At 49.4% G+C, this 22,355-nt stretch overlaps 5 protein-coding genes across 5 annotated transcripts; 4 read left to right on the plus strand and 1 right to left on the minus strand.

Moving 5' to 3' along the window:
* Positions 1 to 444: 444 nt before the first annotated feature.
* Positions 445 to 11,862, plus strand: SAMD00019534_042550 (hypothetical protein; the record flags this gene model as incomplete). Its single annotated transcript, XM_012900760.1, has 4 exons — positions 445 to 748; positions 832 to 1,354; positions 1,416 to 2,398; positions 2,462 to 11,862. 4 exons carry the CDS (start codon positions 445 to 447, stop codon positions 11,860 to 11,862), a joined length of 11,211 nt encoding a protein of 3,736 aa, XP_012756214.1.
* Positions 11,863 to 12,003: 141 nt separating this feature from the next.
* On the minus strand, positions 12,004 to 12,477 carry SAMD00019534_042560 (hypothetical protein; the record flags this gene model as incomplete). The annotated part of the gene is made up of 1 exon (XM_012900761.1): positions 12,004 to 12,477. One exon carries the CDS (start codon positions 12,475 to 12,477, stop codon positions 12,004 to 12,006), a length of 474 nt encoding a protein of 157 aa, XP_012756215.1.
* A 1,084-nt stretch (positions 12,478 to 13,561) lies between these two features.
* On the plus strand, positions 13,562 to 16,578 carry SAMD00019534_042570 (hypothetical protein; the record flags this gene model as incomplete). Its single annotated transcript, XM_012900762.1, has 5 exons — positions 13,562 to 14,216; positions 14,282 to 14,465; positions 14,525 to 14,671; positions 14,742 to 14,983; positions 15,050 to 16,578. The coding sequence occupies 5 exons, from the start codon at positions 13,562 to 13,564 to the stop codon at positions 16,576 to 16,578; spliced, it is 2,757 nt and encodes a 918-aa protein (XP_012756216.1).
* A 432-nt stretch (positions 16,579 to 17,010) lies between these two features.
* On the plus strand, positions 17,011 to 18,297 carry SAMD00019534_042580 (hypothetical protein; the record flags this gene model as incomplete). The annotated part of the gene is made up of 2 exons (XM_012900763.1): positions 17,011 to 17,431; positions 17,627 to 18,297. Coding segments are annotated over 2 exons (1,092 nt in total), but the record flags the coding sequence as incomplete, so codon positions are not given.
* A 371-nt stretch (positions 18,298 to 18,668) lies between these two features.
* On the plus strand, positions 18,669 to 22,325 carry SAMD00019534_042590 (hypothetical protein; the record flags this gene model as incomplete). The annotated part of the gene is made up of 2 exons (XM_012900764.1): positions 18,669 to 18,940; positions 19,028 to 22,325. 2 exons carry the CDS (start codon positions 18,669 to 18,671, stop codon positions 22,323 to 22,325), a joined length of 3,570 nt encoding a protein of 1,189 aa, XP_012756218.1.
* Positions 22,326 to 22,355: the final 30 nt, after the last annotated feature.

The following is a 22,355-nucleotide window of genomic DNA, read 5'->3' on the forward strand; positions in this document are numbered from 1 at the left end:
TAACTATATTATATCAACTCAACAACATCATCCATCAACAACTACAAATACAACAATGTACCAATACAATACAGTTAACTATTTATTACATTCATTCATCTTCTTGTTCATTCATTCAATCATTCGTTCGTTCGTTCATGTGTTCCAAACTAGTATACTAATAATTGAGTACACAATGAGACTTGTCTGGTCTGTCCGAACAATAATGTCTACATAATTGCCAAGAGGATAGTGTCTCTCTTCCACTATCCAGTCTCGACTTGTGTGTATTTGTTTGGGTGGAAAGAGAGGGGTTGGGAGCTCAATGAATAAGAGTCAAACAGACTGACTTTGTGTTCATTCATTCATTTGTTAGTGGGTCATTCAAAGAGATAGAGAGACTCACGTGGCAACATCTTATAACATACACAATTATAATTATATATATTATATATACAGACAGATATGGAGACAGTTAGCTACTTATACTTTAGTATCTTCTCTGCAATATTGGGAATATTCCTATTGTACATATTATTCTTCTCATCGCTGACGTTAGGCTTCATTGTATCAAAGTTCATCGCACCATTCTTACTGCCACGTGGAACATTCTTACGAATCAAGTCATTACATGTATCGTTGATCTCTGGCAAAGTAGTTGTCAAGGGTCTAAAGTTTGCAACAAAGAACACATGTCTACGTGCTGTCGAGGCCGTAATCACCTTTCGCTACTGGCGTTCAAAGACCAGGCAGTCAGTTTATGTACATGGTATGTGTACTCCGATCATTCATTCATTTATTCATTCAATCATTCATTGATTGACACTTATTCATACTCAATCAAACATACAGAGAACAGTCCATGCAGATTATCTGTTCACCTTGAAGGTGTAGAATACCTGATATATAATAATAGTTACAAGTATGATCATATTGAAGAGGTAGTGGAACGAAGGAATACACATGTTGGAGGTACTGGAGGTGCCTCAAGACAACATAGTAAGGATTATACAACATCAGCACAAGCAGCAAACAACAATAAGGATGGAAAGGATGCGATTATAGATGAATTGATGAAGTTGCCTGCGGTCAGAGACTTTGTCATTCCAAGATTCTATCGATTGTTCCCAGCATCTTCGTTGTCGATCAGACGAGGATGTCTGATGGTGAGCAATCCAGAGTTGCCCACTATTCTCGTCATGCAATTCGACAAGAGTTCGGGTCTGTACACCACAGATGACGCGCGACTGCCCGAACTCGACTACTATCGCCAGATCACCTCGATGGACATTGTCAACACCACCATCACATTGGTACCCAACAAGGACTACAGTGGAGAGGAGGAACTATATGTTGAGCGACAACAAAAGGAAGAGTATGTATCCATTGTTTGATCGTGTGGACAATCACTCACTCCCGTCAATCAAACGAACTAGCTTTGTATCATATGCATTCGAGAGCTTCAAGTCTGTGTTCAAGGACTTCAAGTTCACATTTATAAACACAGACGAGAACTTTGAGACGAGCAATATACCGAGGAGGAAGGGAGACAATGACTCACAGAAGGACTCAAACATCACATTCGATTATGGCAAGCATCCAACATTGTTCACAGCACCACTGGTCAACGTATTGTACTACTGCGATGTGGCTGGCCCTGTGCCCGCCTCACCCGATCACGTTCAATTCAAAGAGTTCCTGGCGCCACAATGGGGCGTCGACGTCAACTTCCATGGCGCCACCACCATCGTGTACGGCCCTTGGGCCGACAGGAACCGCACGCTCCTGCATCGCTTCTTCTTCCCCTTTGACTATGAGACACCAGTCATTCATCGACCTGTTGCCGGCGAGCAGCGACAGTACGCCAGCTTCAATGTTTTGCTCAACTTCTCCAAGAACACGACCTTTCGTGTGCCCTTCCGCGAGCTATCAAAGGACGTCAATCTGTCACTGGACGAGCTGCACGGTCGCAAGCCGGGTTGGGTGGACATCAAGGTGGAGGACAGCTCCACGATGAACATCATCTCGCCCATGACCACACATAAGAGCACCGGTTCGACAATGGTGCTCAACGTCATTCTCAATCGATGCAACATCTCCACCAGCGTCACCAACACACAGCTGCTCTACGCCAATTGTCTCAAGGTGTTTTGCGACGTCAACTATCCAATCGTCTGGAATCATCTGACTGAATGGCGATGCAGCTTCAACGTTGACGCGCCACAAATCTTCTTGTTGTCCGATCACATCACATTGTTCAAGGACTTGGGCAGTGACTGGTCTGCAGGCGAGCCCGTAGACATCACCATGTTTGTTCCCAAGCGCTTCAACTTTGACTTCTCCCTCACCAACTTCCGACTCTTTTGCAATGTCAACGAACAGAACATCATCAATCAACCGAACAATCTCGATGAGAATGGTATGTCCTTAGCTCGATCAATCAATCAATCATTCATACACTAACTCCATGGACACACTATAGCGCACTATGTATTCACAGGACCTTTGCTAAAGGCCAACCTCATTCTCCCATATATCTCATTTCAATCACCAAAGACTGAGATCACATTCAATGTACAGGTCACAAAGATATCACTCAAACTCATTCTACCAAAGTACAATACGATCAGACAGCATCTGGAGGATATCCAGAGCGATCCATACTCTGAGGCATTGGACAACAGCTACGCTTCTGCTCAAGACCCCTCATTCATCGAGGGCTCCTCTCAATTCATCACGTGCGATGAGTTCACCCTGGCGGGCAAGTACCTATACTACTCCAAGTACGACCCATCCTATCTTGACTCAGTCGTGCTCAACATCTTTGGCAAGAGTCCCACAGTCACACTGTTTGGATTCTACATCCGTTACTTCCTGTTCCTCAAGAACAACTTCTTTGGCTACACCAGTCACATCATCAACCTCGAGAAGTACAAGGACAACATGGCCAAGCAGCAGCATGAGCAGGAGCAACAGCAGCGGACAGACGCCGAGGATGACGACATCGTGTCCAACGGTCTGGAGATCTACGTCTCGCTCAGTCTAGAGGACACGACACTGTTCTTCCCGCTCGGACTGTACAGCTCGCAACAGCAGGCCACCGTCGGCCTCCACGAGTTCCTGCTCGAGATCAGATACCTGCCCACATACCTCGATCTCTACGCAGACTTTAGTCCGCTCGTCCTGAACATTCCCGTGACGGATCAGGAGCAGCAGCAGGCGGCCGAGGCCACATCGCGCGAGACACTTGCGCGCTACTTGCAGATCAACAACTTCACATTCAAGCTGCACTTCCTGTACGGCCCTCTGCCGACACAGACCAACTACGCAGACTTTGTCAACATTCACATTGGCACGGTGAGCGGCCACGTTCTGGTGTCACAGATCACCTCGATGGGCATCTGGTTCGAGAACTTCTTCTTCCATCTCCAGAACAAGGACAACGCGCTGTCCACGAAGCTGGCCACAAAGAACAACCCAGTGTTCTCCATACTCAAGCTCAACATCAACAACATCTCGCTCTACCTATACTCGTCAGAGAATGTGAGTGAGATCCGCATGCCCTCAGGCTTCAAGCTGCACACGGACGCGCTGATTGATCTGCTGTCACATGAGCGTGTCGTCATTGAGATCCCCGAGCTGGCGTTCAAACATCTTGTGCCCTGTACAAAGGTCACCTCCCAGCAACACATGGGCAAGAACAGCAAGTCGGCTCGCAAGAAGAAGTGGGCCGAGGTTGGCAACCTCTCGATTGCCACCAACATGACCATATACTTGAAGGAGCCCAACTGGGAGTCGGACAGCGAGCGCCAGCGCGAGTTCCTGTTGCTGCATGACCAGGAGAGCAAGCTGTTGCCCTTCCTCTGGGTCGGCGATGATGAGCTGGACGACGACGACTTTATCATGCCATCGGTCTTCACTGGCCTGCATCAGACATCGACGTCGACATCGGCATTTGGAGCCGCCAACAATGGTGCAGCAGGAGGATCGAGCATCAATCAGTCGATCAATGCCTCGGCTGCCCTGTCGCCACTGTCACCATTTGTCTCGTTGACGTCCACTGGTATCCATTCGACGCCAACGACATCACAACCAAAGAGCATTATGGCCACGCCCAAGCAGTCATCATTCCTCTATCCGACTGGAAGTAGTCATAACATACTCAAGTGGACGACCAACAGTCCGATGAATGTATCACAGTATGACTATTACAAACAGATCAGGACGTCAAGGTCCAACTTGGATGTCAGTGGCACTGGATCATTCCACTCTGACAATGAGGACGATGAGGACTATGATGGCGATGACGACGAAGACGATGACCAAGATGAGACTGCAGACTTCAAGACGCCAGAGTCATCACTTAAGGAAGGAGATGACAATGATGACGACGATGAGGAGGACGCACGTGACGAGATATTCCAATCAATGGATGACGATCGTCTGTTTGGACTGCCAACCAGTGTCGGCCCAGAACAGAACATCCGTCTGCCTTCCCCTCTCAGGGTATCGTCCAGCACGAGCAATCTAAAGAACATACTCCAGGCCAAGATATCATCCAAGCTCGAGGACATATTGGAGGTGCCCGAGACCACAACAACTACAACCACAACATCAGGCACTGGCGCAGGGGCTCCTGCTCAGCCCGAGGACAGGAAGAACATCGACATGGTCAATCCTCAGATCTCTGTGTTGCGCAATCATTTGCGGACCTACTTCTTCAACATATCACAAGTGCGTATGGACGCCTTTGGATCGGCGAGCGGAAGGACGTCGTCATTCGTAGAGTGCTCAAGCGGCCTTCGCAAGAACCTACTCAATCCCCACAACTCGGTGCATGAGGTCTCCCACGAGGAAGAGTCATCATTCGTCCGTTACATCCAGGACCGTGGCGCACTGCCACCAATACCCAAGAGATCACTCAATCACAAACTATCGATTGTGAACCCGACGCGCAACACGCAAAGGACACAATCGTCATCACAGCCTGCTGCCGAGTCAACAGATGCTCACGCACACAGTGAGCATCAAACTGCCACGACCACCATTGTTGTGGACATCATGCGAGACATTGAGCTGTTTGCCACACCTGTGATTGTCAGCATCTTGGAGGAGCTGGTCGAATCATTCATCGCAAAGGACCCATCGGTCGACTACATGTTGGACAACTTCCAGTTGCGAACGATCTCCGAGCAGTTCAAGGTGCGCAAGTTCCTGCACAACAAGACACGACTGTCCCTCTCGCTGCACAAGTTCAACCTACACTGGTTGCAATTGTTGGCGATCGATAAGCAGCCCCCAGTGCCTTACACCACCGAGCTGGAGGTGCACGGCCTTCAGATCTTCCTGGCCACGTGTAGTCAGTCCACTGGACGACCACTTGATCAGGCTGGAGGCTTTAGCAGCAGTAACAACGGCAACCCTTCATTCTTGCCACAAGAGGAGTTCTGTGCGTTCGAGACCTCGCTCACAGTCAAGTCCATTCATGGTTGCATTCGCACAAACACCCCCGGCACCAGCTTGCCTCAGGAGATCATGGCCAAGTATCACAGCCACACTGAGACAGGCACAACATTCTCCGGTTCGCAGCAGAGGCAGCAACAGCAGCAGAGGATCATCCTTTCGGTTGGCACGGAGAACATTGACATCAAGGGCAAGTTCCGCTCAGTCAAGCACAATGCGCGTGGTAGTCCAGTTGGTGCCGCCCCCTCCCATCCACTTGCCTCCTCGTCTGGCTCATCATCGTCGACCTCATCTTCTTCGTTGACTTACTCATCCAAGTCGTCGGGCGGCTCACTACCCAATGGCGCATTCACAGCATCACTTGGACCAATATCATTGTTCTGCACAAGTGACTCACCACCAGTCATATTCCGCGTCGTCGACATTTGGATCTACAACATCACCAAGTTGACCAATGTCATTGAGCGATACCAGGAACTGTGGTCGCGACAACTACAGATGCTCATTGGTGAACTGCTGCGTGTCAAGACCCGCTCGCTTCACACATCGGCCAACATTGTGCGACAGAAGATCGACCAACACAACGTGGGCTTCATCCCACCCGACTTCAAAGAGATCATTGGAGACGAAGCACTAATACATCGAGTGGGCTGGCGTGACATCTCCAAGATGCGTCACTTCTTGCAGTGTGCCGAGCGACCAAACCTCGACCTGCTCGTGGCCAACGTGTCGCTCGAGGGTGACTACGACGCCTACCAGCAGTTCCAAGAGTTGATCAATGAGATCTATGAGATTGACGAGGGAGGCGAGCTGATCCATCTGTTCCAGAGTCCTCTGATCAAGAAGGTGTTCATCCCACCCGTTGGCAAGAACAACGCCTTTGATCTCGAGCTCCAGTTCCGTCTGGAGGGCATCGTCCAGGCGGTGTTCAGTGAGAAGGCCTCCAACAGTAGCAATCAATTGTCCATTGGCAAGATTGAGGGAGGCGCAGTTGCCAAGTACGCCTTCGAGTCAATGGCCGAGGGTGCCAACCAAATCACAAAGACAGCCATCCCGCGCTCGTCATTCGACTTTAACTTCTTTGCCAGTTGCGAGAAGGTGTCGCTCAAGATCAACCCCGACCTGATCAATTTCTTCCAGTTGACCGTGCAGGAGGTGCTCTCCACCAAGCTGGACGTGCTAAAAGATGAGGAGCTGATCCTCGGCTCACACGAGTGGAAGGAGGCCGTCAAGCCATCGTCCAACGTCACCTCGCCCACCACTACCAACTCTGAGGAGGACCTCACGACCTCCCCTCGCTCCTCAGGCTCGATCCCCACCACCAAGCACAAAACAACATCCAGCTCGCCAAACCTAAACTCTGCGCGCGCTCACAAGACTACACAGCCTCAGCAACAACAGCCATCATTGGCGACTGTGACCCAACCCGTGTTGACGGCAAAAAAGAAGAGAGTGATCCATGCACACACCAATCAGACGATACTGACGATCTCGGTGCATGGACACTTCTCATTCAAGGAGGTGAATTGCCGCGCCATCACCGAGACCAATGGCGTGATGAAGATGGTGTTGCGAGACATGTCCTTTGTATTCAATGAGTTTGGCAAGAATACTTCCAAGACCAAGAAGTCATACGGAGAGTCGCGACCCAATGGAGACTATGTCGAGATGATCCACTCCTGCATCTTCTCAATCCCCGAGATCCAATTCCAACTATTGGATCCAGTTGTTGTGCCCGCCAACAGTAGTAGTAGCAGTGGCGGCAGCAGCAAGAGCAAGTCGTCTGCATCGTCTTCTGCGACATCCTCATCCAGCGCTACATCGTCGTCCTCAACAGCCACGGCACGCGTCAAACCAATCATCGAGCTAAGCATCCAAAACCTCGTGTTGAACGAGGTGCTGTTCAAGATCGGCAAGAAGAAGACCAGACACAACTCTCATGGCAAGCGTGAGGAGTACATCGACTTCACATTCAAGTACGACCTCATGATGACCTTCTCCAAGGCGGACCTCCCCTTCAAGATGTCCCATCGCTTCCTCCCCAAGCTCAAGAACTACCTCAAGGCCTGGACGCCGCCAGACAGCGCTGCTGAGCAGGCAAGCGGCAAGAACAAGGACAAGGACAAGGGCATCAACCTGAAGACACTCAAGTTCCCTCCCATCAGGATCAAGCTGGATCTTCATGATATTATACTGAGTACTGATGCCATCAGCTCACTGCCCGTCAAGTATCACATCACAAGGATATCAGCAGCTCTCAGCCAGTTCACAAACAGCGAGTTGGAGTTCAATGTCCAACTGCACCAGCATCAGATAGTGTTCCTCACCAACAAGCCAGGCAAGACAACCGATAGCAATGGCAACAACATGGCGTCACTGTCCAAGGAGCCGTTCATGCTGCCCCAGATCAAAGCATTCGGCCTGCTCAAGACCGCCAACAACGCTGACGACAAGCTATCGCTCACGACCAACCTTGAGATTGGTTTCATTCAGAACACACTCTCAATCGAGCTGTTGGAGAACATCATGGTCCTGCGCACCACGTTGTCCAAGGAGATCGACGACCTTCTAGACGCCTACATCAACTTTGCCGAGAAGAAGCAACAGCATCAGCAGCCTAGCGCTTCAAAGACGGCCGAACCCTCCTTCCCCATGTCACTGCTGGCCGACGGCTCGTATAGCCTGCGACTGATGCTGCGTGGAATTGAGGTGTTGCTGGTCAACAGCAACTCATCCCTGTTAATGTCCACTGGCGTGATCGATGTGCAGCTCTCCAACAACTCGAGCGAGTTCCACAATCAGGTCGTCAACAACAATCATGAGTTCAACTGGCGTGTTGGTCTGCGAGGCATGGGACTCATTTTGTCCGAGCCTTCATTCGCCCTACACTCGAGCTCGAGTGGGGCCATTGGCTGCTCGACCAAGATCAACAACATCAAGTCTCAGCTGTGGGCTGGTGTGTTCACAGACATCATGATGCAGTCGTTCCCATTCAACTCCAACTCGTCACGTGTCCACCAGGGTGCTGCTGGTGGCAGCAGCAGTCGATCACTGATCGTTGCGTCGCAAACCAAAGATGCGGCGACGTCGGCCAACTCGGTCAAGACCAGTCCATTCGAGAATGCTTGGGTGTTGATCAACAAGACAGTGGTGACTCTTCAGCCCTGGGCCATTGAGAAGGGCACTGATCTCTGGCTGTTCTACTTGGACGCCTACCAGAAGGCCTCGTCCAAGATTGCCAAGATACCATCCAAGCGAAAGCCACAGGTCAAACGTGCGCTCACCACGATGGAGATCCCCTCGGCATTGCCCATCCGTGAGACCAATCTCTCGCTACATCTCAGGATCATTGATACCACGCTAATAGTGCCAGTTCACGATCCCGCCGAGAAGAAGAAGTCCTCATCAGCCAGCAACACAAGCTCAGCATTAGTTGTCTCGCTCGGCACATTCACCTTTTATGGAGTCTCGATCAAACAAATCCAGCAACAGATTGCGGCCCATGTGTCCACGTCCAAGCCGCATCCCTCGCCCTCACACAGCAGCGCAACACCAAGCCCCAGGAGTCCTGGTACACTCCAGTCCACGCCCATAAAGGTGCTGGGCGACTGCAAGTTCTCCAAGCTATCATTCCAGTTTGTGGATAACTACCATCACTCAAAGCTGCTGTCCGTGCACACGCTGCCCTCTGTCAACAGAGGTATCATTGATCGTGGCGACTGTCAGATTGTGATCCACGTCACTTCACACCTGGTCCAATGTGCGATCGAACTCAAGACTTCTGGACTGTTCCTTCATCTCGACACCAAGCTCCTACACTACATCATTGGTTTCCAAGACCTCATTCTGCTCGGCCAAGAGAAGATCAAGTCGATAGGAACAGACGGCAACAACAACAACGCTCCTTCTACACCTGGTGGCGCACCAGAGAGGCTGTCGCCAAGCGTCAAGAGCAACTCTCAATCGAACCTTGGCGCAAATGCCAAGCCACAGTATCGATTGGAGATTGAGTTCTCGTTGCAGACGACCATTGGAGAGACCAGACTCACCAAGCACGCCAACAACCAAGGTATTGATGACCATGAGTTCTCACACGACAACTCCCCTCTCTCGGACAGCTTCGAGGGTAACTCGGACGCCAAGTTTGCCAACACCAACGACTTTGACGAGTACCAAGAGTGTTTCCCACTGCCGCCCCTGTCCATTGCCACGAACCACGTGCTCATCCCCTCGACTTCTGTCAATCAGCGCTCCAAGACAGAGACCAACATCATGCTCTCGCTCGGCTCCCAAGAGATCAAGTTGACGCCATTCTTTACTCACTTCCTCTATGACCTCATCCACAACGCACCAGAGTCAACCTATCACGCCCAGTTCAACAAACCAGCAGCGTCAACAAGTGAGGATCAAGCATCCAAGGAGAAGGAGAGGGAGAAGGAGAGAGAGAAGGATAACTCTGGCACGATCACAACACCAGGCAGCATCACATTCACAATCAGGATCAATCCGACAAAGGTGTTGTTGAATGGCGTGGGCCAGATACTCGCGGTCGTTGAGATTGGTACAATCGACGTCTTCCTATCCAGCATCATGAAGTCGACCAGCTCAAACAAACGAGTGCTCCTGATGAATGGCACACTCAACTTGACCAACCTCATCTTTAGAATTATGCACTCGGCCAGCACTGACGAGCGATTGGGCATGGTGTGCAAGAGTCTCCAGATCAACATTGGCACTGCACACGGCATCACCGACGAAGGACCTGTCGTGTCCGTTCTGCTCAACAGTGATGGCGCGCAAGGCTATCTCAACACCAAGTACCTTGACGAGATCATCATCCTGTTTGGCGCATGGATACCAAGGTCCAACAAGAGGATCATGATAACACCACCGCCAACACCATACAAACATCGCCAGCCAGTAGCAGTAGTGGATAAGAAGCAACGACCTCAGTTCTACATCACCATGAAGCTCGGCACGCTCAGCATGGACATCGACTTCCTCCCAATCAGTCGAGTCAACCTGCTCATCTACAACATATGTGCAGTGTACTCGCCCACCGAGGTCGAGGGCAATAGTGGAGTGCTGTTCTACACCAGTGTCTACACCGGTCCCATCGCACTGATGTGCCACGGCAAGCTGGAGGGCAACATCGAGTTGGAGGGCGTCGCGCTCATTGGCGAGAGGAAGCCATACATCAAGATGAGGAAGGAGATCAACATGTGGACGGCATACCTGTCACCCATAAGGATATCGTTCGACTTCAATCAGTCCCAGATTCTTGAGTTGCGCGCTGGCGACATCTACTTCAAGTTCTACGATGCGCCCACTTCAGAGTCCACCGTGACGGATGTGCGCAACATCAACACCGAGATCTCATGCTCTCTCCTTCAGGTACAACTGTCCTGCGAGACCATCACGTCGATCGTGGAGATAGTCAAGCGCATTAACGAGATCATTAGCGAGAAGTTGGCATCGGCCAAACGAGCATTACAACATGAAGGTAGTGGAGGCGACATACTGAACTATCGCGATGATGACACCAAGTCCACATCGTCCGTCCAGAGCAATGCTACTACCGTCTCAACGTCAGCATCTGCCGGACGACCAACGATGGTGATTGGCCAGATCAAAGTCAAGGGCAAGAACCTCCAGATCCTCCTGTTTGGCTACAGTATCAAGGACCCAACATGGATCAACTTCACGCTCGAGTCATATCAGATCACGCTCGATCAGACCAAGAAGAAGGAGGAGCTTCACAGACAGCTCTCCATCCTCCTCGGCCAGAACTACATCTCCAAAATGTCGGAGGAGTCGATACAGTCGGCGCCACAGTGGTCGTTGGACCCATTCAAACGACGCGCCAACGAGACCAAGATTGTCAGGATACCCGTGGCCAGTTTGATCATGTACACCACTGAGCATCACAACAAGTCGATTGAGTTCTACTACCTCACCGAGTTCACAGACTCGATTGCCATATCCGTCAACCTCAACCTGTACAATGACATCAGAGAGATTGTGCAGACCTACATCAAGGCTGCCACTGACCTGACTCCTCAGTCCTACTCCACAACATCCACGCCACCAATACCTGCAGTGCAGTCCAAGGACCTGGACAGCAACAACAACAATGTGGTCGATAAGATCAAGACAACAACGACATCAGGCAAGAGAGTGTTCATTGAGAAGAAGTTCCAACTCTCGCCTACACTCAATGTGCTCGGTGAACTGACGCCCAAGATCACAACGGTCTTTGGATGGCTCGGCATCAAGGATATCAATCACACCATTCCCTACTACACCCACATTGGTCTGACCGACAGTTTGGAGTCCATCCTATCTCTACTCAATGATATGTCCAAGTTGTTGAACTCGACTGGCAACAACAATTGCAACAACAACAACACCCATCAATAATAACATGTATACTTCTTCCATTTGTGCACAACAACATAAAGAATGATTTGAGTTGGTAGCGAAGGGAGGAGGCAAGTACAAGAGACTTGTAGGTAGGGTTTGAAGTGACTGGGTACCAGTCACTTCGGTCATTGGAATAATTTATTGGTACGGGGTCGTTGCTACGTTGGGTTGTTGGCTAGGGTCGCCTTTCCCTTGGCTGGAGCCGCCTTGCCTTTGGTTGAGGATACCTTGCTTTGGGCTGGGGATGCTTTGTTTGGCTGGACGGGGTTTACCAGACTTGGGTCTGTTACGTTTGACTTTGATTATGCATGTTGCAGTACAAGTCTTTAGCTCCTTGATACTAGACTCTCTAGTATCGTTTGGTGTCTCCGGGTTGGCAATCAACTCTCTTAGTTTGATGATCCTCTCTCGTTTCCATTTGCCTCCCTTCTGTGCTTTGTAGTATCTGTTGAATGTCGTCAACGGGATATCACAAAACTTGGCTGCATCAGTTTCGATGCCTTCAAGTTTGTGTGTGATGTCATAGTAGAGATACTTCTCGTCTGCCTTGAAGTAGTTGCCAGTGGGGTGGTCATCGGTCACAACGTTGGTTGTCGCTGGTAGTGAGATCATAGTAGGACCGAAAAACACTTGAACATCCACACCAAGGAAGGCTGGTGAATGTCCGCAACATTGCAGTTGAGTGAGAGGAGGATCCGACACACAATACGGGCACTTCTTGGGAAAGATGAGGTATTGAATTGGAGCTGTCGATGTTGCCACTTGGTGCAGTGGGGACGAAGACAGTTGCTCCATCATCAATCCTTTGGTCTCCTCAAGTTCTTGATGAATGTCCGATGGCGGTGTGGGCGGAAGTTGATCACAAAGGAAGTTGCTGAAGTTGTCTTCATCTTGTTGCAAGATGGCACCTTGTTGCTCCGTGGAGGAAGGAGAAAAGTTTGTGTTACCGGTTGGTGACGTAGGTGATGATTGATCGTGATGCTGAAAAGGGAGTTGGACATCGTCTAATATCCGTGTTGGACTTGACAAATTGTAGTTGTTGTCGTTGATGAGAATCCCAATAGATTCAACAACTTCGTAATCATTCATAAACACATAGTTTGTTGCCATTGTTGTTGATGAGATAGACAATGACAAAGGACTGTCGTAGCTTCGACTTAAATCCATAACAATACTCCCTCTTACAATTATCTATCTCTATAATTAGTAAGAGAGAGACTCAAATTGATTGTTGTGCGGAGTTGATGTTCAAAGTGTTGTTGGATGGAGGAACACTTTGAAAATACAAGTTCATTAAATAAATACGAACTTCTTCAAATGGAAATTTCCCAAATTTAATTTAATTAAAATGTAAGCAATAATGTGTGTGTTTGTTAGTGGGTTCAAGTCACACCAGGCAAACACAACAACAACATCAACACACATAAACACATACATCATTCAATCATTTATTCATTCATTCAATCAATCGAAGGAAGCAAGCTAACAATAACAATAATACATTATTGTAAGAATATCACACACTAGTAGTAGTTATATTATATAATATAGATACCCATCAATACTCTACTCCTTAAAGTGTATTCACCACCAAAGCAAACAATTAGATTGTAACCAGATAGCAACAACAGCAGCCGCAGCATCAACAGGAGTCTACAGCAGGCAGCAAACACAGATGAAAACAGCTATCAATTCTATGAATGTCTCTACGACCACTACAACGACCTCGCCAGCATCTTCTCCACAACATTTCACACAAGGACAATCAATGGTTTACTCTGTCACCAGCAGCAACAACAATAATAATAACGGTGGAAGCATGAACGGCTCATGTATCACTGATTCCGAAGATGATGAAGATCGCAATATGGTCAACAACCCAACACAACAACAACAACAGGTTGGTGTTGGAAGCAAGGAAGAGTCACCATCACCTGTTGCTGAGTCGTCTGACATCCATCAAACAGAACCAAACAAACCACCTTCTCCTTTGATTGATCAGACGTCAACTACGACATCGAATGGTCAACATCAACATCAACATCATTCTCCTACACTTGCCAATGTAGACCTGCTCTCACTCAAGGGTGCACCACTGGCAGCCGAACTCTGTGAGCTATTCTCATTCTTCCGACGTCACAAGTTCTCCCTGTCAGTGTCTGGCAAGCGCGATGATGAGCTGTCTAAATTCCAACAACAAGTCAACGGTCTGTTTATGAAGGACTACCAAATCTCATTCATCAACAACAAGAATGGAGAGCTGTGTGCCACCTACCCTCCCCAACTCATTGTTATCGAGAAAGAACACGACCTTCAATGCAAGGCATGCATTGAAAGAGACATCAAACCAAGTAAGTCTGCGTCGACTCGCGAGTAGTCAGTGTCGCACACGTCTAACAATCAATCAATCAATCAGTCAATCACTCTCCATCTATTCAAAAGATACTCAATCAGTCAAGGTTCGCTCGAGTGCGTACCAGATTCCCCTTTCCAGTCATATACTTTCACAACAAGAACCTGTGTCGTTCATCAACTCTCTCAAAGAAGATCGAATACATGTTCCAGACTGGTGTCAACTCAATGAAGAAACAGTTCATCAAGTATGCATCAACCCTTTACATCCAAACAAACATCATGACTAACCTTTACACATCCACAGCACGAGTAACAATGACACACCTGTGGAGGAGATTGACAATGTTGACACACAAAACATGGAGAACCTTAGGAACAACGATATATCGGCCATCAAACACTTGTCTGTCAAGTATATCTGCGATTTGATGGTAGAGAACAAGAAGAAGAAGTATGTATATAGTACATGATAATGAACACGTGTCTTGATGTACATCAACCACTCACACTTATCCACGTAGGTTTGGATTCTATGTATGCTCGTCTGAGAAGGCAGACATGCATGATCGATACTCCAAGCAGTTCTCTATCGCTGCCACACCATACCCTGGCGTGGAGTTCTTTGCCGAGTTCAACCAGAACGGTCACAATGGAAAGGATTTGGTGTTTGGCTGGGACTTCACCGAGTATCCCGCCGAACTCAAGTTCACCTCATCCAACCCAGTCTCAGTGCCCTGGGAGCAGTACAAGTCATGGGACATACGTAAGTAGTCTTGTCTCGATGTTCATGACCACGATCACATGTAACTTACATACTACTACAACATAGTGTACTTGACACAGAACTACTTCAAGCTACTGCTGGAGTACATTGCTGATGACAATGACAGCTCTGGCCTGCTTGTACATTGTATCTCTGGATGGGACCGCACGCCACTCTTCATTTCACTGATCAGACTAAGTTTGTGGGCTGATGGAGAGATCCACCAATCTCTGAACGCATCCGAAATACTCTATCTCACCGTGGCCTACGATTGGTTACTGTTTAGCCATCAGTTCTCTGATCGAGCGGGCAGAGGAGAGGACATCTTTTTCTTTTGCTTTTACTTCCTGGAGTTTATCTGCTCCAATGACTTCTCTATCCATTCTTTCATCAGTAGCCACAACAAGAATAGAGCAAGTGGTGGTGGTCCTAGCACTGTAGGCATCACCAATGTATCAACAACTGTACATACTCACACTCAACAACATGATGGTAATGGCAATGGTAATGGCAATGGCATCGACAACAAACAAACATGTTGTGCAACCAACAACAACAACATTACACCAACAACATCTGTAAATACTCAATGTAAAACAACAACAACTGACAACGCAGCACCATCATTGGTCAATGGCACTTCACAACCCCAACAACAACAACATCAATCTGCCCTCCGCCAGGCACTCAATGACATTTCACAGTCGGCACCACCAACACCGAAGAAGGTTGCACCATCCTCGGTTATCAAGTTGCCAGCCTTTATCTCGAATTACACATCGGCACCATCATCTCCTCTCGGTCACTCACCAAAGACATCCACTTCGATACTTGGAGAGCATCGCATTTCTCCAAACCTGCCCAGTAGCACAGGGCCAGTCGACGTGCCTCGTCGCGCCTACTCGACGGCACCCCGAGACAACAATGAGGATATAGGTGGCAGCTGGCAACTGATGGGCTCACTTCAGGAGAAGATGAAGTCCCTCTCATCGTTTGGCTCCACGCCCAAGAACCTGCATCCATCCAACAACAGCTTCTCATCCAGCGAGATGGATGAGAGTGCCGACGAGACCAACTCCAAGACTGCACCAAGTGACGACGAAGACGAGCCCAATGCTGCCGAGGAGATGGATCAGAGCTGGGACCCAGCCACTGGATTCATTGTGGAGAACGCAGATGTAGAGTCACCTGCCAACTGTAACAAACGTGTCAAGCAATCATCAGGACTCACCGATAACAACAATCACACTCGTGGCTCAACAGATGTAATAGATACTCCACACAAGAAGAAGCAACAACAAGCTCAACATAGTCAACACAGTCATCATCATCACCATCATCATCACAACAACAACAACAACAACAACAACAATAACAACAACAACAACAACAACAATCATAGTAATAGTAGCACATCAACAACACCACATAGTAATAACAAGGAACAACTTAGTCAACAACAACTGGACGATCGAAGAAAGGAGAGACTGATGGAGATCAAGACACTCTACACGAACATCTATCAACAGTGTTGTCTCTCGACCAACGAAGGCTACTGGAAAACAGTGATGTCCTATCTGCCCAAGTTTGGATAAACGCCAATCATCCATCCATCCCAATCATTCATTCACTCGCTTCACTTTCAGTCGTTGGTAGTTAGTATTAGTGCCAGCAACATTCAATAAATGTGATCCAATTGGTTAATTTGATTGATTGATCATGCAGTGGAAAGTTCCAACCMCAGCCACTTCATTCCTAAACCAATCCAGCAAACATGGTCCGCTCCCAAGTCATCCCCAACAGACGTTTTCAGATAAAATATCCGCCGCGCTTAGGGCCAATCGCTTCACTCACTTTTAGTGAGGCCCACTTTGGGCCATCTTGTTACATTAATGACAAACACTCAACCTTGAGGTTAAATGGTTGAATTGCTGACCACTGATCACTATCATCAATCTAAAGTAATCAATCAATCATCCACCTAACTATTATTTATTTGTAAAATTAATTATTATTTATTTATTTATTTATTTATGGGAGGTCAAACACTTAGTGATCAAGAGAGGAGCCAGGTGGGATTCGTCCATGGATCATCATGCGATGTGTTGTCCACGACAGTTGCCAGACTGTACGAGGGCAAACAGGGCTGTTGGGAATACACTGGTATCGTTGGCGCGATATCCGTGGTGAGCAATCGCGTGGAGAAGAGTGCCTACATCAAGATTGTCGACTTAAGGAACACTACGGTGGCCTTTGACCAAGAGATCTATGAGACCTTTGACTACAGCAAGGCTCGTGACTTCTTCTACACCTTTGAAGGTGACAACTCTGTCTTTGGTCTATCATTCGCCGATGTGATCGAGGCTGCCGAATTCTTTGGCAATGTTCTCAACGCCAAGAACAGCGTCCGCATGAACGCTGCTTCATCCCCAGCCATTGCTTCGCAAAGTATGTTGTCTCCTCCCAATCATCAATCAATGGAACTATTCCAACACTTGACCAATCAATCACTCGCCACTCTATCACTCGATCACTCAATCTTTTGTCCATGTCCTATCACAAACAACTTCACTAATTCATTCAATCACTGGAACTATTCCAACCCATGATCACATACTCACACACAATACCTCACATGAACAGAGCCAGCATCACCTCCAACAACATCGGCCAAGCCAGAGAAGAAGAAGAAGAAGGGATTCCTTTCATCGATATTTGGTGGCGGAGATACAATTGACGAGGACTTGCCAATCTCTCAACCAACTGGATTTAGACATGAGAGTCATATTGGATGGGACCCATCACAAGGTTTCGAGATTAGGAACATCCCACCCGACTGGAGGAAGCTGTTCCAGTCGGCCGGTATCACCAAGAAGGAGCTCAAGGATGTCGAGACTGCTCAGTTCATCGTCAGCGTCATTGGTGAAGCCGTGGCACAGGGTGGAGCGGGTGTGCCTGCACGCTCAGGCGGACCCCCTGGACCACCTCCACCCCCAATGGCAAGTCGTGGCAATGCACCGCCTCCACCTCCACCCCCTGGAGGCAAGGGAGCACCTCCTCCCCCTCCACCTCCCGGTGGCGGTGGTGGCGGTGGCGGCGGTGGTGGCGGTGGTCGTGGCGACCTCCTCTCAGCCATCAGAGGTGGTGCCAGTCTTCGCAAGGTCGATCCAAACGAGCCAATTCCCGACATTCAGAAACTAGATGAAGAAGGAAACAGATCATTGGTCGACACTCTCGCTCTTGCCATGGCACAACGTCGTGGTAACATGAGAGAGGATGATGAAGAGGACGATGAAGACTCTGAATGGTCCGACTATTAAGGTACTCAATCGTGGTCTTTTTAGGTCCTCTTGAGGCCCTTTCGTTCGCAGGTACCCTTGTCAATAAATGAATCATGTGTAGTTCATTGGGCTACACCACCTATTACTACATGATTACATTCAAAATGATCATTCAATCACCATTCACATATTTTTGACGAAAGTGATCAAGTGAAAGCATTCGTCTGATCATTGATTGGTCATTGTTCATATACAAATACATAGCAGGACCTGTTAACAGATAATATCGAATGATCAACTTAATACAAAGGCTGTATAAGCTGACACCATCAGCTAATAACAGCCTAAGATGCATTAGTACAAGGTCATCGTCATCAACATCCTTCACTCAATTGAGAAGGCATATGACTACATTGTCATCATCATCATCATCATCATCTTTGATCAATAACAACACATCATCATCATCACCACTGTACCAACAACAACAACAGCAATACAGGTCAACAGCAAGATCTTATTCAACATCGCAACGTGATGTTGATGTCAATGTTGATGCGCCACAAGCAACTTCAACACCAACATCAACACCTGCTCCACTTGAGGACGTATCTGAATGGGCTAAGATCGGTGTAAACTTCAACATAACAGACAAAGGACAGCCTGCTGATGAGCTGTAAGTCCACCCCCCCTCCCTCACTGGAACCATTCCACACTCATTCACTCACTCAATCCATCACCTAATCAATCAATCAATCAAAAGGATAAAGGAACTTTTAGCGAATACAGATGGAGACATCTTTGATAAGTGCCAATATATTGTATCTGGAACACGTGATTGGACGCGAACTGTGTTGCCAATAGGCGCACTAGACTTGGAGAAGACGAGTGTCAACTCACTGGCATTGTATACTTTGATCAATGTGCTGAATGGTCGCGCGTACGAAGTCGGCCCTATACTTGCGTTGGAGACATTGGATGCCAAATCACGCCAAACAATCATAATTTCAATGATCGTTGGATACATCTCTTGGATTGGCCGCATGGACATCAAAGACAAGGACGCCATCAAAGGCATGAGTATGCGAATCGTGCAGCTGATGGGCACGCTCGGCCAGCACGACACTTACAACCTGCTGCGCGTCTACGCGCACGGCCACGACAGCGTGCTCTCCAAGTGGATGCTGACGCTGGAGGATGCACTCAAGGACAACCTGCAGCTGGATCGCGGCTTCTTTGCCCGCGCCATCTATATGGCGCTGCCGTTTGGCGACCACCACGCCTTCTGGTGGATCAAGCTGATGGCCCAATGTGGCATCGAGCTGGACAACGCTCTGTACACGCACATCGAGGAGACCATCATCGCACAGAGACGCGGAAGCTTTAGCGTCCAGCTCAAGACTCTCATGGACTTCTTTGCGCCCCTTGGCGTCAAGTTAAAGAAAGACACGTTGTTCAAGTTGACGCTGTCCGAGCTCATCAAGGGTGGCGCAGCTGATGCTGGCAATGGCGACCCAACAACAGCACCGGCCAAGACTGGCCAGGAGGGCGAGGATCTGGACACCGACAAGGAGAGCGTGGAGGCAATTCAGGAGGCCATCGAGAAGGAGCTGAGCGACAGCCCGGCCGATATTGAGGAGTTGTACAAGGCCATCACATATTATATGCTCCCGATCAATTGTGGCGTGGCCGTGCAGTTCTACGCCAAAGCACCATCGTTACCGCTGATCAACAAACTGCTCAAACATCTGGCCGACAGCAATCAGACGCATTTGGTCAAGCAGGTGCTGGCCGCCACATTCAAGCGCAGCCCCGATCGCGACAAGCTGCCCGTCAACACCATGCTCGAGTTGGTCAAGCACATCCAGGACCCAGCGCAACGCTCTCGCATCACCCTGCCCCTGCTGCTGGCGCTCGACCCCGTGGCCCACTCAATGCCCGAGTTCTTTGAGCAGCTGATCGACTCGTGCGTCAAGGACATTGAGGGCGTCAACACAGTGGCCATCGACCTGTTTGAGCGCGGCTTCAAGCCCAGCGATGAGTCCATGTCGGTGCTGATCAAGCGCTTCCCCGGGCTGCCCTGGGCCGACATGTGCCGCCGTTACAACCTACCCCTGCGCTCCAGCCACTATCTCAAGCTGATGAAGGTGCTCAGCGTGCAATATCTGGAGCAGTACCACGCGCGCCTGAAGAGCGATGGCACGCCCATCGACACGCCCACGTTCTACTACCTTTTCAATCGCTATGTCAAGGCCGGCCACCTGCCCGCCGTGCGTCTGCTGCTGGAGGAGAGCACGCCAGCCGACCTCACCATCGAGCAGATGATCGACCTGCTACACAGCTACAAAGAACTGCCCGTTGGCACCACCGAGCTGAGCGAGCTGCTCAGCGACGACGCGATGACGCCCGAGGGCCTGGTCAAGGTGTTTGACATCGCCGTGAACAACGCCCACTTTGACATGGCGCACAGTCTGCTGGGGCGACTCACATTCAGTCAAGAAGCGGACCTCTTGCATAGGCTGCAGGCGGACCTGCTCGTTGCCGCCGCCGAGCGCGAGCCCAGACGCTTTATCAAGATGTTGCCAGAAATGGACCTCAATCAGGAGATCGTGCGCCACGCCGCTTTGTTCTCTGTCAGCCAGGTGATCAAGATCCCCTTGTCCACGGGCGAGAGGAATGCGCTCAGGGCCATCTTTGATAATCACCCACTCACCGATAATGAGTGGTCCATGGTGGTCGTGGTGTTGGAGTATAGGACGCGTCTGGCCAAGATGGCCGAGAGGGGCTATGCCACCCCCCAGGCCATCGCCAACATCATCCTGAGCCTGTGTTGGCACAATAAGACGAATGCGACAATCAAGTCCCAGGATGAGCACGTGCTGATCGCCGAAGAACTCAAGAAATGGATCGTCTTGTTGGGAGGCTCGAATCCCTCGCATGGCCAGATCGACATTGTCCTGTCCAACCTGCCTCGATTCTTTGTCAACATTCCATCCAACATCGCACCCATCATGGACCGAGTGAGGAAGCCCAAAAGACTGAGCCAACTCAACATGGTATGGCTGGTGCGTCATCACATTTCCAAGGGCCAGTATTACGATGCCATCAAAGTCATCACCGACAATCAATCCTCGGCCAACATCCAGGAGTCGCTGATCCTGGTGGACGAGATGGAGAAGGTGAATATGCAGGAGCTCCTCAGCGGTCTGAACAAGTCGCCAGCCACCGAAGAAATGCTCGAACATATGTTCCTGGGCATGTCCATCGTGCAACCAAACTCCACATTGTCCATTCTGGCATACCTCCAGACGATGATCGATCAGAAAAAGACGCGCTTCACGATGACCACGCGCCTCAAGATGATCGCCCAGCTCGCCCTGGCGGACGACGGCGACTACGACCTGCGCCGGGCCTACATATTAGGCCTGGACCTGGGCCACCCGCTGATGATCGTGGCCAAGATACGCAGCCATATCAAGCGTCGCGCAATGAAGGTGGAGCGATTCGACGAGTACCTCCACCAGATATCGCGTTCGCGTCCAGCTTTCAAGAGCGATGACTACGCCCTCCTATTCTGCTTCATGGCCGAGCGCGCCGCTGGCTACCCTGGCATGCACAAGATGATCGATACGTTGTACAAGCATATGGTCGGAGTAGACCCGACTCTGAAAAATGACCAGGACATTCTCCAAGTGTTGTGCACCATCGAGCAATATCGAATTTTGGCCGAGAAGAGATTGATGATGCAGGAGTCAAACCTTCCATGGCTACAATATGGACTGTTGCGAGCTGTCATGGATTATTATCACAAGCAGGGCAACACCGTGGCCTTGACACCGATGTACCTCCGTCTTTTGAAAAACCACTATAATGCCTACGAACCATTCTTCCACAACATCCAGACAAGACTGTTACAGTGCTCAATGCATCGACCTAAATTCTACGCTGGTTGGGAGGCTGTCAAGCCAAGATTCGAGAAACAACCACAATCATCATCATCAACATGGTCCGAGCCATCACCAGCCCCATCCCCAGCCACAACAACGTCCACAACTCAATAAAGTTGGAAGTTTCGCGAAACTACCACGACT

Source organism: Acytostelium subglobosum (genome assembly GCF_000787575.1).
Source record: "Acytostelium subglobosum LB1 DNA, scaffold: scaffold7, whole genome shotgun sequence".
NCBI lineage: Eukaryota > Evosea > Eumycetozoa > Acytosteliales > Acytosteliaceae > Acytostelium > Acytostelium subglobosum.